At 38.4% G+C, this 14,278-nt stretch overlaps 1 protein-coding gene across 2 annotated transcripts in view; it reads right to left on the reverse strand.

Annotated features, from left to right (window-relative positions):
- The window catches only part of UBE2D1 (ubiquitin conjugating enzyme E2 D1), a 36,139-nt gene that overhangs the window by 18,830 nt on the left and 3,031 nt on the right, over positions 1–14,278 (reverse strand). The window contains exon 1 of one of the 2 annotated variants that reach the window (XM_051982632.1): positions 3,232–3,250. The exons of the other annotated variant lie outside the window; for it this stretch is intronic. Within the exon in view, the coding sequence (XP_051838592.1) occupies positions 3,232–3,234 (3 nt within the window). The 5' untranslated portion in view covers positions 3,235–3,250. Of the gene's footprint in view, positions 1–3,231; positions 3,251–14,278 lie in introns of those variants that run through there. 2 annotated transcript variants of the gene reach the window in all.

The following is a 14,278-nucleotide window of genomic DNA, read 5'->3' on the forward strand; positions in this document are numbered from 1 at the left end:
CCTAGTCATCTCGGAAAAAATTTCTCAATATGAAATTGAAAACTTTTGCATGAATAAAAGAAATGCAGTTAGGATAAAAATGGAAACTGTGAAGTAGGAAAAATCAAGTATCTCTGACAAAAGCATAACATTCAAGATATACAAAAACACAAATAAGCAATGGAAAGCTGGCTAAAGGATTGATACAGTTCTCAATAGATGGATCACAAACTATTGACAATCATGAGAGTCTGGTCCAAAAAACTATCAAGCAAAACAAAACATTTCTGAGATTTCATCTCATAGCCCACAGATTAACAAAGTTGAAAAGATGGAAATAGACAATATTGAAAGGGTCACTGGACAAAAGGCATGGTAGTAATACTGTTACTGTTGTTGGAGGAAGGAATGGGCAAGAGCAGTCTGGAAAGCAATCTGAATTTTTGCCGAATAAGCTACTAAAACGTCTATACCTTTGACTCAGAAATTCCACTAGTAGGCAAATATAATCCAAGGATGTTAAAGACATGTAAATAAAAAGATAGAAGTTAAATGAACTATATCTTCACTGTGGCTTTTTTTTTTGTATTAATAAAGAACTGGAAAGAAAAGTATTTACTTATCATCTGTGTACTTATTTACATGAATATAATATCATGATGCAATGAGAAACAACAAAGAGGAATCATTCAGAGAAACTAAGGTTTAGCTGACCCGATACAGAATGAAGGAAGCAGAAAGAGGAAAGCAAAAAGCATAGTAAACTATAACCATATAAATGAAGACTAAGATGAAACTTAAGCTTGTATAATTTTAGTGGTCCTTGGGAAAAATGGAGAAAATGTGGAAAGAGGGTGGATGTGAAATATTGTATGTAGCGTCAGACAAAGTCTATGAGTTCCTTGTGATTGCTGATTTTTTTTTCTCTTACAAGAGAAGATAACATGAGTGGTTAGGGGAGCAAGGTCTATATATTTATAAATGAACATGCAAAATTAAAAAGCATCAAGGAAAAAAAGGCAATAAAGAGCCAAAAGTTACATTAATTTTCTAGGGAAAAAATCCCAACAACAAACGAACAGATTCTTCAAACCATAGGTCCAAAGAAGCTGTTCTGACAAAATTTTAGAAAGTATTATTTAAATTAAGTAAGCACTAGCAGAAGGAAGGGGTTATAAATGCAGTCAATGTGAATTTTAGCAAGGCATCTGAAAAATTCTCCCACAAGAGCCTTGTATGTAACATGGGAGGATGGGAACTGGGCAGGATCGTACAGTAGAGGTTATAAATAGTCAACTAGCCAAATCATAAAAGTATTGTCAATGGGATAGAAATCAGCCTGGAGAGAGGCCTCCAGGGAAGTCAGCTCTATCTAGTTCAATATTTAGATCGCAGGCTTAAATGGAAAGAGATAAGATGCATCCCCAAAGTCGGGAGGGACAGCTAAAACCCAAGATGACAGAACTAAGAACCAGAAATAGCTCAACAGACTGGAACTATGTGAGCTGAATCTAATATTAAACTTTGTAGAGTTAAATGTAAAATCTTCCAGTTGGTTTAAAAAAAAAAAAAAAAAACTCAAATTGAGCAGGCCCATGATGGCATTCACAGGGCCAGCCAATCAAGTACTCATGTGAAAAGAGCCTCAAAATGCTAGGGGATCATCTGGTCACAGATCTGGAGGTAGGAGAGGTCTCACAAGTCATGGAATCTAAGCCAGTCCTCTCACTTGAGCCTGGCTGTAAACTCAGTATCCCTCCAGCTGGCAGACCAGTCAACCAACCAAGTTCCTACATTGCATGACCAGAAAGATTAGGATCTCCACAAGGAGAGTGACTGTACACTTACTACTCTATGCCATCTTTGGAGTGCTGTGTTTTGTTTATGGACTACAACTTAGAAAACACACTAAACAAGCCAAAGCAAGGATGGAGGGTCCCATGAATATCAACTGAAGGAAGGGGGGTCATTTAGCCTGATGAGAATCAACTCTGAAAGGCTAAAGTAAGCTTGGAAGGATGGAGTATTGATATCTCGGAGGGATATAAACCAAGAAGTTACAGGTTATCTCCAGCTCGCTGTGAAAAGCTTTTCAACAAGAACAGTTGTTCCAAACTAGAAAGGGCTGCCTCAAAAGGTCAGTGAGCTAAGCATCTCTAGGGGTATTCATGTGGCCATACGTCCCGGATCATATCCGAGGTTCCTTCAAAAGTTGAGAGAGACAAGATTTGTACCTTCTTCATTGTCAAACATGCTCTGGATATGGACGATAGTTTTCCCCCAATGAATGCACTATCCCAAAAATAGTTTCTTCTGCAATCCAAATAAAAAGCTGCCATCTGAACACATGACTTGTGCTCATGTGATCTCAAACTGGAGGCCAAAGATAAGCATTAATAAGCATTTGAGGCTGGGGTATTCCCCTGAAAATTCATTCCTATTCACTTCTCTCCACATTCTATGGTCACAGAAATCCAGCACTCAGCCGTGGGGAGGAAAGCCTTTCCACATCAGATTTCTGGAGTCTTTGGGGCATATTCTGAATCATCTGCTCCAGATCATGCATTTCAAAAAATCTTTATCAAAGTCAGCAGAAGCTACTGCGTTCATTTTTGCCTATATAGTCAGGGAGGGATGGCCCTTTTTGGATCTTATTTTTATTTGTAGCTAGTGATTAGGGAAAGAAGGGTAAAAATGAGCTCAGTCTATTTAGGATAAATATGTTTAAAATAACTAAATTCAGACCCTAGTCCAATTCTTGTAGCACCATCCCCTATGCACCCATTTCACAGATAAGGAAAGGGATGGGGAGCTGAATCACTTGTTCAAGGCCACAAAAGAAGATAAAAAAGGAGCAGATCTAGGTCTTAAAACTGAGGCTTCTGACGCAGAATCTGATGTTCTTTTCACCATAACTTTTCTTCCCTCTGTTATAAAAGCTCTCTATTGAATGTTCCAAGTTATACTTGGCAAACCATATTCTAAGACAGAACTCACTCAGTTATTTTATGGCAATTTAAAGAATGACTATATCTAATGATGCATTCTCAAGAAGGAAAAACATTTTAAAAGCCAAGCTATAAAATGGACCCTCTCATTTCAAGAAGATTGGCAATTACAAGCTTCAACATACAAATTTTAGAATCTGGAAAGAAGCCAAATTCAATTTGGAAACAGAAGAAATAAAAATCAGTTATCTCCTTATGTAACTTCAGATAAGATAAACTACACCAACGGTTCCCTTCCACTTACCATCTTCTTGGGTAAGTCATCTAAACTTCTTGGGCCTCAGTTTCTTCATCTGTAAAATGAGAAAGTTGGACTGGATGGATGGCTGGGGAAGGGGAGGTCCTTTTCCAGCTTTGGGTCAAGGATTCTATGGCCCAAGCTGTGGACCACAACTATTGCAAGGATTCCTCATATCTAGGCTTGCTTTCAAACAGCTTTTGGAGCTTCATTTAGCATCAACCAAAAATGTCAAATGGATATCATGAGGAAAGGAGAGGGTGATTTTTGAATATTAAAAAATATATATCCTGAATTTCTGATATACTGCTTTTTCTTGGTTTTCAAGAAAAGTCAGTTAATCCTGGAACTTCAGCAGCTAATTGTAAAGAGAGGGGTAGCACCCATCATCCTGGTTGGTCATTACCTTGATTAAGAAATCTTTAATAATAATATCTAACATTAATGTAGTGCTTTAAAATTGGCAAAATAAATCACAATAACTCATTTGATCCTCATAACAATCTGGTTAGGTGGGAGTCCTTATTATCCATTATACAGGTAAGGAAGCTAAAATGAACATGCTCAGGGCCCACAGGTGGTACAGATAAGGCAGAACCAGAACTCTAATATACCTGAATTCAACACCACAATAACCCCTGTGCCACCTAATGGCCTAAAAATCTTTCAAAATGAGCATATTACTACACACGGTGCCCTATGGATTTTCCTCAGTTTGCTCTACTTATGTTCCCTGGTTTCTCTAAACACATTTCTTACCTCACAATAGTGTTCCATTACAATAACAGTTATGACTTTCATTAGATTTCAAGTGTTTTATTGTATTATCTTTTCTAATACCTAATCTTATCCTCACAACCCTGGAAGGGAGTTACAAATATTATCCCCAATTTGCATGGGAGGCAGACAGGTTAGATGTCTTGCCCAGGGTGACAGAGCTAATAAGTGTCTGAGGTTGGATTCAAACTCAGTCTCACTGCTCTATTCACCGAGCTACTTAGTTGTTTTTACCATTTGGTATCATAATTTTTTCAACCACTTTCAAATGAGAGGCATCCCTTTTTGGTTTCCCATTCTTAGCCACCACAAAAAAGCTGCTGGAAATTGTTTTGTCCATTTGAGTTCTTTTGCTTTCTTTGATCTTTTGGGGATTCAAGTATTGTATTACAGAATCAAAAGTAACTGTTTCAATAGCCCAAGTGACTCTTTTGAAGTTAAAAAAAAAAAAAAAAACCAATGATAAAAGTTAGTATAAAGGACATTAACACTGAAGTTATCAGAGACAGAGAACAACATGAATCTGTAAGTTAAAGTCTTAAAAGAGATTTCACTTCCTACCTTATTCCTCTTTAACTTATGACCCTATCTTTTTGGACAGGTCCATTTTCTGTTACAAAAGCCATCGCTGGAAACACAGAAGTGATGGTTTCTATTTTCCTCTTATTCACAAACTTCATTAAGAAAAATTGTGCACAAAAATAAAAATAAAACTTCATTAAGAAAGTTGTATATAAAAATGAAAACAAGAAAAAAAACTTCTTAAACATATCACTCTGCTACTCATGACCAAGAAACAACAGGGATAGTTTCAACATTTTGGTCAAATTGTAAATATTTCTGTTAAACTAGGTCACACTTCCAGTTTTTTTAAAAGGAAAGGAAATGAGCTATTATGGTTTGATCCTAAATGACACAAGCCTAAAAGACATATATGTTATATGTTAACATCTAAATAGATTCTTCCTTACACAAGATATACCTGGGCATTTCACTAAGGAGAACATTTACAGGTCTGACACAGACCAATTTGAGAAAGGTAAGGGGGACAGGTAGCATGGCAGTGAAAATGAGTAAGACAGGAGGCAAGAACTAAGTCTTTGACACATTATACTCCTTTGAGGTGAGCACAGAAAGAGAAAAGGGACAAGTTGGTAATTGGTTTAAAACACACAAAATGTCACTCTATAGCCCTGTTTTTACAAATACTGAAATATATCTATTATAAATTTAATTGTAATTTATTAACAGTAATGTTTCTTGATTGCAAATATATAACCTCTATCAGATTGCGTGCTGTCTTAGGGGGGAGGCAAAGAAGAGAGGGAGAAAAATTTGGAATACAAAATCTTCCAAAAATGAATGTTGAGAAGTGATAGAACCACGAGAACATTGTACACAGTAACATCAAGATTATGTGATGATCAACTGGAAAGGACTTGGCTCTTCTCAACAAGGCAGTGATTCAAGATAATTCCAAAAGACTGGGGATAGAAAATGTCATCCACATTCAGAGAGAGAACTATGGAGACTGGATGTGGGTCAAAACATAGTATTTTCACCTTTGTTTGTTTGTTTTTTTTCTTTCTCGTGGCCTTTTCTCTTTTGTTCTGATTTTTCTTGCACAGTATGAAAAATATGGAATTAAGTTTAAAAGGATTGCGCATGTTTAACCTATATCGAATTGCTTGCTGTCTTGGAGAGGGGAGAAGGGAAAAATTTGGAACACAAAGTTTTACAAAAATGAATGATGTTTATAATATTTATTTATATTTTTGATTAATATAATTTGTTGTTAATAAACCTACTTAATGAACTAAACTCAAATATTTAGCTGGTTGTCCATAATTTTCAGGCAAAATCCCCCCAAAGTTGCCATCTTTTAATATGAATCATTAGGAAAATCTTGCACATACAGCCCCTCATAAACTTAATCATAAATATTGCTGATTACTGTGTTTTAAGGCTTTCAATCATGAGGAAGAGATCTGTTTTATACCTTTTACTTTTTCTAAATAAATCTTCTCTTCTCCCAAGTGAACGTTAACAATTTAACAAAATGATCAGCAATCACCAAACACCAAGCACTCGCTCTGCCCCAGTCACCGTGCTAAATGATGGGGACACAAGGACAAAAAAAGCTACAAAGTCTCACATTCTAATGGAGGGCGACAGGGGAGAGGCGTTGCCATGTACATGGAGATATATATAAATCTAACAGGAATTACACGTGAACATTTAAAAACATGTCACACAAAAAGGATCAACACTACTAATTTGACCATTATCCAAACCCATTCTAGAGGTACTGAAAGAGAGCTGTAGCCACAATTTTAAGACAGAGTGAGAAATAGTTAAGGAAGAAGCAGTATGGCGATGTTCAATTTACAAGGGCTGACAGGAAATCAAAAAGAAACAAAATAGTCTATTTTAGAGTTTTAGTATTTAGAGCCTTAACATTTCCAAGGCTCTCTGTACCAACCCCACATAATAAAAATACTAGAGAGAGGGCCAGGGTCAAATTGGAAACTGCACACACAGCATTATTTACAAGAGTCACACAATATGCCAAGTGTTCTACATTAAACCAATCTACACATTGTCTCTGCCCCAAGGAACTTAAAATCTAAAACTAGACAAGGTAAACTAATACAAAGCAGGTAATCGAATCAATGGGAACTGAGTAGGCATGAGATCAAAGAAAAAGCCAAGCTCCCAGAAGACTGGCAACAGTTTAAAGGTGGCTGTGGAGGTTCATATTACTTTTATTTTCTTAGCACGGTTACAAAATTGTCTTACTCAACTATCACTCACCCTCGGTCGCTCAGATATGGTATTCAACAAATATCTATCCCAAATTGTACAAATTAACAACAACAAAAAAAGAAAAACTATTAAATGGACATTTTTCTTATTTCGTGGCTTCAAGATTTTTGACTGCTTAAATCTCCATATTCCATGCAATGTAAAGGCCTAGTGTCCAGGTCACTAGGGATGTTTGGAGTACTCGGTTAACTGCAACTCAAAAACGCCCACTACTGACTCATTTCAAAAACCATCAGCAGACCAACAGGCAACTAGCTGCAGCCACAGCTCTCCTCACAGCCTCCCACTCCTACAACAAGGGAACAATTCTTACTGGATTTCCTTGCTGGGTGTTTCCACTACAGGGACATATGAGCTATGGTTGGCTTGCTCATACATAAACATTTCTTGTACTTTCAGTTCAGACTCTGATCCACTTATATGCAGCGGACAGTAGCTATTTCAAGATTTTTTAAAAGTCCAAAAAAAAAAAAAAAAAAAACAAACTGCCAGAAACGCTTCAAATATAGAACTTCTTTAATAGTAATCATGGCAGAATTTCTACAAATCAAACAGCTGCCTGGCCTCCTCTCCAAACACAAAATATTGGAGTTTTCCCACTAATTTCACTGTGGTGATCAAAGTAAAAGTTGGCAGATTTGGAATACTACCAGCTAATAAGTGCTCCTCAGAGAAAAGGCCCTTATCAAAATTGTCTTTCCCTGGAAGAAGTATCTAGCTATTTTAATCATGGCAGTTTCTAAAAAATACAGACAAGTGCTTACATTGAAGAGGGAAAAGTCAGTTCCTGCCAGAGCCATAATTAATTTTTTGGTTTGTTTTGCTGCTGTTCTTCCATTGTGTGTGACTCTTCTCAACTCATTTAAGGCTTTCTTAGCCAAGATACTAATGTGTTTTGCCATTTCCTTCACCAGCTCATTTTACAGACGAGGAAACCGAGGCAAAGAGGATTAAATGACTCACCCAAGATAGCAATATGACTAATGTGGAAATGTTTAACACGATGGTATATGTTTAACCTATATCAGATTGGGGAGGGAGGAGAAGAAGAAGAGAGGCAGAAAAATCAAAATACTATTAAATGCAAAAAAGAATTTTTAAAAAATAGTACATGTAATGGATAAGCCAAACCAGGTCAGGAAGACCTGAACTCAAGTCCTGCTTCTGCACATACTGGGGGTGGGGGTCCTGGTGAACCACCAGGTACCTCTCAGACTCTAATTTGCACAATAGCTGCCGGTCTGCAGTAGGAATCCCCTTACTGCTGGCAAGTTCTCTGGGCCATTATGGTTCCTGTTTATGTCCCCCCAAAGATTCTGTTTTTAATAAGAGGAAGAGGATCCATATGCACAAAAATATTTATAGCAGCTCTTTTCAAAGTAGCAAAAAACTGGGAACTGCCCACGTATTGGAGAAGAGCTCAACGAATTATGGCTTGTGAATGTAATAGAATATTATTGCACCATAAGTGATGAAATGGACAGTTTCAGAGGAAACCAAGAAGACGTCAAGGAACTAATTGGTGCAGGGTGAAGTGAAATCTCTACAATGACAACATCAGAGACCAGACTTTCTTACTCCTGGCAGGACAGCACCGGCCTTCAAATGCCAACTGAGACATCCATTTTGGCCCCGGTCAGTTCAGGAACTGGTTTTGCTGGACTATGCATCTTTGTCTATAAGGGTTTTCTTTATTATTATTATTCAACTGGGGAGGGGAGAATATAATCATTTGTAGGAAAAAAAAACTGGAAATTTTAAAAAGTGGAAGGCAAGTGATGTCCTTAAAGGGTGATCAAGCAGGAAGACTTGTCTCAAACAAATCCCCTTTGCTCATTAACACTCCCCTCCTTCTCCTCCCCCTCCCCCCCCACTCCAGTGCAAGCTTACCACTTTCCCTTTTCTGCCCTGGACATTCACAAAGCAATTGCAGGGGACACCCCTGAGCCAGGCACCCAAGGCAGCAGCAGCAACTGCAAAGAGCCTCTTTAGAAAATCTCTCCGCCTCCATCACTGTCCTGTGCATGCACACCTGAACACCCACACACAGCTCCATCCTCCACACTATTTGTGGCTGCAGGAAAAGTGCCCCTTGGAGTGTGGCCTTGAGGTTCCAGGGTGGTGAGAAAGAGTCCCACCTACGTACCTCTCCATTTGGGGAAGGAAAGAATGAATCACCCAGGAAGATCAGGTATGGTGGGTTGCTATTATCTGCATTGTAGATTTTATTATGTTCATTCCCTCCTCTTCCAAATTTCCCAATTTCTATCTATTCTAGTCACTCAGGCTCCTATCCTAAGTCAACCCCTACTCCACATACTGAAGCAGATGCCGAACAGGGCTGTCTCTGTGTTCCCAACCTTCTCTCACATGCTGTGCCCCTTTCTTTTCACTCAAAATCCTATCCTAAAAGTCACCTTTTGCCGGAACTTGTTCTGCTTAGGCTACATGACTTCCTACTCCAACATATGCCCCTGACCCATCAGCTTGGGTCTGTCTAATCACTTCCTCCTTGATAGATTTCAACAGGTCTCTTTACCTCTCACACCAAATATAAACTCCAAGCTGTACCCAACTGGTCTGTGACCTTCCTTTCTCATCTAATGAGACAGTTCAGTCAAACTGACTTCCCTCATTCTCAAAGTCATATAAAAAACGAAATATCCAGATATCAGCAGGAAATTAAAGAATGATGCAATCCATCAGACAGAACTAGGTAAAGAAAAAGTACACGTGTGTTGAAAATTTTCTGCTGCATTGAAATCAGAGGCAATTCACTTTTTCAGTTTGTTGAGCATCTTGTATATATGGAGTTACACACCCAAAATGCTATTACCTTCACTGACTGGGCATCTTTCAATGGAATGTTATCTGCAAACAACAACAATGTAGTCACTTTTTTCAAAAATCAAATGAACAAATTGATTACTAACAATGATTATTTACAAGATTAGTCTATGTGCCAGGGCATATGCAGTTTTTTTTTTTTTAAACAAAAGTATATTCAACAATATTGCCTAACAATAAAAAATGTTTCTTGTATAACTGAAAAAATAAAGTTTTTTCCCCCAATTTCAGTTTATTTCATTTTTGTCATTCTTATCTGTTTTACAATACACTAAATTGAAAAAGAGGAAGAGGGGAAAATCCAGCCAAGCTGATCAATGTATCAAAAAACCTTGATATCATAGGCAATGTTTCAATTACTTCTCCTTGTAAAGGATCAGTATTGACTATTTTTAAAAGAAAATTTTATTGCTAACACTTGTTTTCACTTCACCTAAAGCTCTGCTTTCCAAAAAAATCATCTCACTCAATGGTGACTCAGTGTTTTGTTTTTTTTTTTAAATTCATCTTGTAATTTGTTGCAGGTGAGGTGGAGGCTCAGAGTTATGTTAATTTTTGTGTACACATTCCTAAGGTATTCATAAATAATATAATTGCACTTCAAGTCTATTACAAGGGATGGCTCTTTGGGAGAAGAAATAAATAACATAAAAATGGAAATCCAGATGAACATATTAACAAAAGATATCAATAAAAACTTATTAAAGGGGGTCAATGTTGAAGAGGTTGTCAGAATAGTTTGAGAATAACAAACTGGCCAGGCCCTCTTGGAAATAATAATCTAGACCTAAGTGAAAAAAAAGTTCCAACTAAACTTTCCATATCCTTTGACACTAATTCTACTACTTATGTCCCAAGTGAGTTAGTGAGAAACTATCTTCCATTTCCAACAAAATATTCATGATTGTTGAATTTAAATAACCACTCTCCACTGCCGGAGCTCAATGAGGACATATACCTCTCAGAAGAGATGGACTAGAGATCATCACTATGAGGTGCATGCTATCACTATACATCTATGTCTATTATTTTGCTTAGTATACTTTGATATCAAGAGAGAATTCTATTGAGAATGGGAACATTAGGAAATCAACAGCCAATTATATCTATCTATCTATCTATCTATCTATCTATCTATATCTATATATCTATATAAAGCACTCCTGTCTAAAGAGAGCTGGCTATCCACTGGTACAATAACCTGCCTCCAACCAGCTTGGCTACCCTTATACTACAATCCACTTAAAGAATTCCTACCAAATATTTTCATTTCTACCTGTTTCCCCTCAAGTCTCACAATGCTCAAAATCTGGAGATAGGAGAGTAGGCAAAGGCCACCAAACACTTCCATTTTTAGTGGAAAACAATAAACAATGACACTTTGTATCACCAGATGCATACCCATGGCTAGAACTGTATGAGAATGTATCACATTGTGTTTACTCATCTAGCTTTCAAAATAACAAAGTAAAAATCCTGAGCTTTAGTAACACTGCAAAGCCAAGTTCCCAGAGAACTCTTTGGAGAACCTAGAAGACAGGGGGACACTGTGGTGCTGGTGGTCGGGCCTAAGTTATTTCCAGAAAACAACCCCAACCTACAACCATTCATGAAGGTTTCCAGGAACACACGTTTCTGAAGTGTGCAAACATCACAGAGATCACCTTTAAAAAAACCCAAAAAATCCTTATCACACTGCAAATATGTTAAATATAGGTCAGCATTTCACGTCTGGCTTTTGAAGGCTGGAAGAGAGCTCTGGCCATCAGAACCATCTTAGCACCTTCCCGCCCAATTCTCCAGCACACTGTTGACTACACTCTCGGGAAATACATTTCAAGACAGCCCTACCTAGAGAAAACAAGCAGATTATTTTTCCTGCTGGGGGTTGCTCTCCACCCCCTTTTCCTTCCCACCAAACTGCCTTCCACTAAGCCTTGGAGCCTTTGGCCATAAATAGCTGGGCAGGCTACAAGTTTCAGCTGGCTTCTAGAATGAAAACTGATTAGGGGATAAGATCAGAAGTGAAGAAATAGTTCGTGGGGTGGAGGGGAAAGAGCAATGAACAGTCAACCAGAAGATAGAAGATAGCCAATGGGACAAGAAGCCAGCCATTGTGGACTGTTAGAAAAAGCCAATTCAAACATCCCAAAGGTCAGAGAGGTAACCCAAGTTTTCTAGGGTCCTCCGGAGCCCAAGGCAGTCCAGCACTGATCCTGATCCCCGCCTTCCTCAGACCATTCTTAGACCCCAGGAAGACACACAGACAGACTCTCAATCAATGGCGGCTCAGGCCCTCAGTCTGATGCAATCCAAGTGTTATTCCACCCATACATATTTATTTGGCAAATTTAGTATGCAAAAGTACACAAGCTCTTTAAGACAACATAGGAGTCAGTTCATGACCTTTGAGGAAGCTGATGGCTTAAGAGTACCCAGCCCTTATTCAAAATGTCAGAACCCCAGCAGGAAAGTAGAAGATCCCAGAAGGCAGGGACAGTTTTGTCTGACAAACTGAAGTGATATACTTGCTGTTTATTTTCAACAGAACTCTCATTTTAGTCAGAGAAGGTCCTCCCCACTAGCTGACTGAAGGCAATCTTGCATACCTCCAGGGCTGCTTTTAGGATTTTTTTTTTTAAAAGCAAGTCTTATTTAGGTAGATGCTATTAATAACCCCCAACAAACAAGAACTGAAGAGCCCAGCCTCAGAATATATTCGTTTCCCTCACACCATTATACTTTTAAAGGAGGGGAAAAAAAAAAAAAAAGCAAAAGCTGAGAAAAAGAAAAAAAAACCAGACTTGTTATAAAGATCTGAATTCACAAAGGGACCCGTAGGAAATTCTTAAAAGATTTTTTTTTTCTCACACTGTGTTAGATTTTTAAGTTTTACCTTCCCCCTCCCTAGAAGGAACCTGGGAATTTTTCTTTTTCCAAGATGAAAATTTTCCCAAGTACAGGAATGTCTTTCTGAAATACCTGCTCGATTGGTACAAGTGACCATTGTTCAAAGCTACTGCTGTTTGGGATGCAGATTCATTTTCATAAATTGGACTTGAAAAGTAACTGCCTTGGCAGGGATGGCCCAAGCTCTTTAAAAAACCTGTGTCCCCTTTTTTAGGGAAAACAATGTTTTAAAAGCAATACAAAGCTCTATTATTTATTAAAATTAGGTTAAACATTTTATAAAAAGATTCAACCATCTTATAAACAAGTTTTCCCCCCCTCTTTTTCACTAAAAAGGCTTTTTTCAACAGAACCAATAAGTGTTCAGGTATATAAAGAAGGACTTTGTTAACTGTCTGGAGTGGGAAAATGGCACTGGGCTCATAGTACAAAGCCCTGAGGTCCCACACTTGGTGGCTGGCTATCTGTGCCTCAGTGGCTTCCTTTCCATTCCCTTATCCACAACATGGTCCTGAGGAAGGTGCTTTGTAAACATGGGGCAAGCACTGTTAGGACCCAGACCCAGCTGCTCCTCTATAAATTATGGGCCAAATTTCAAGTTCCATAGGCGCCATCTCTCTTTCCGGAGAGGAGTTTTGAGATTATTTCTAAAGTTGTCTGTGGTCTGTCACACACACGACTCGATGAGCACAGGAGGCTCAAAGGATCGATCACACACATTCCTTCTGCTTTAACATAAACTGTCAAGTTAAATATTGACTCTAAAGTCAGCTCATGTACAAGCCAATCTTTAGGGCCCCTTCTGGGAACATCGAGGCACTGGGGAATAATTAGCAGGGTTGCCATATTTGCACAACAAGCCTCGTCTCACTCTTCAACAGGGGAACTGGAAAACCAAGAGGTCTGTTCCTGATTTCACCTCATGCAAGTGAGCTAATCATTAGCTCAAATTCTTTATAAGGAATTTTAAAAAGTCGTGCAGGCCAGAACAACACAATGGGCAGAAGCCTAAGGTAGGTGAGCTCCCGAGGGCCCTTGGCTTTAAAGAGATAACAGAAAATCCATCTCCCCCCTTTAGCCTAAAAAAAACTATGACTCTGGGATAGCCCTTTCTAGGAGGAATAGGAAAGGAGCGTAGCACGCCAAAACGAAATTAAATCACCTAGCATCAAGAGAAAACAAGTGGTGAGGGCCTTGCACACCTTAAAGTACCAGAGAAAAGTGAGCTGCCGGGGGAGGGGGGGAGTAATAGTAGTAACAACAACAGTAATTATAGGCCTGCAGAATGTCTTACATCGATTATCTTATTTTATCCCCACAATTCAGGGTGGTAAGAGCTATTATTATCCCCATTTGATAGATGAGAAAACTGAGGTAAACAGAGGTTAAGTGACTCAGTATATGGCATGAAAGTATAGAAAAACAACAAAAATAAGTATCTGTGTTATGTGGCAAAGGACCAGTCCACAGCTCTATCAAAAAACAATTCCAAGTTAGAGCACTGGACCTGGAGCCAGAAAGACCTGAAGTCAAACAGAGCCTCAAATACTTAATAAGTGTGTGACCCTAGCCAAGTCACTTAACACTCTTTGACTTAAATCCTCTTATGCCGGCACACAGGGCACTGTAGCACTTCAGCATAAGACCCACCCAGATTCAAATGCCATTTCCTGTTTGTAACCCACAAGCAAAC

The sequence above is a fragment of the Antechinus flavipes genome, chromosome 2 (genome assembly GCF_016432865.1).
Source record: "Antechinus flavipes isolate AdamAnt ecotype Samford, QLD, Australia chromosome 2, AdamAnt_v2, whole genome shotgun sequence".
Taxonomy (NCBI): Eukaryota; Metazoa; Chordata; class Mammalia; order Dasyuromorphia; family Dasyuridae; genus Antechinus; species Antechinus flavipes.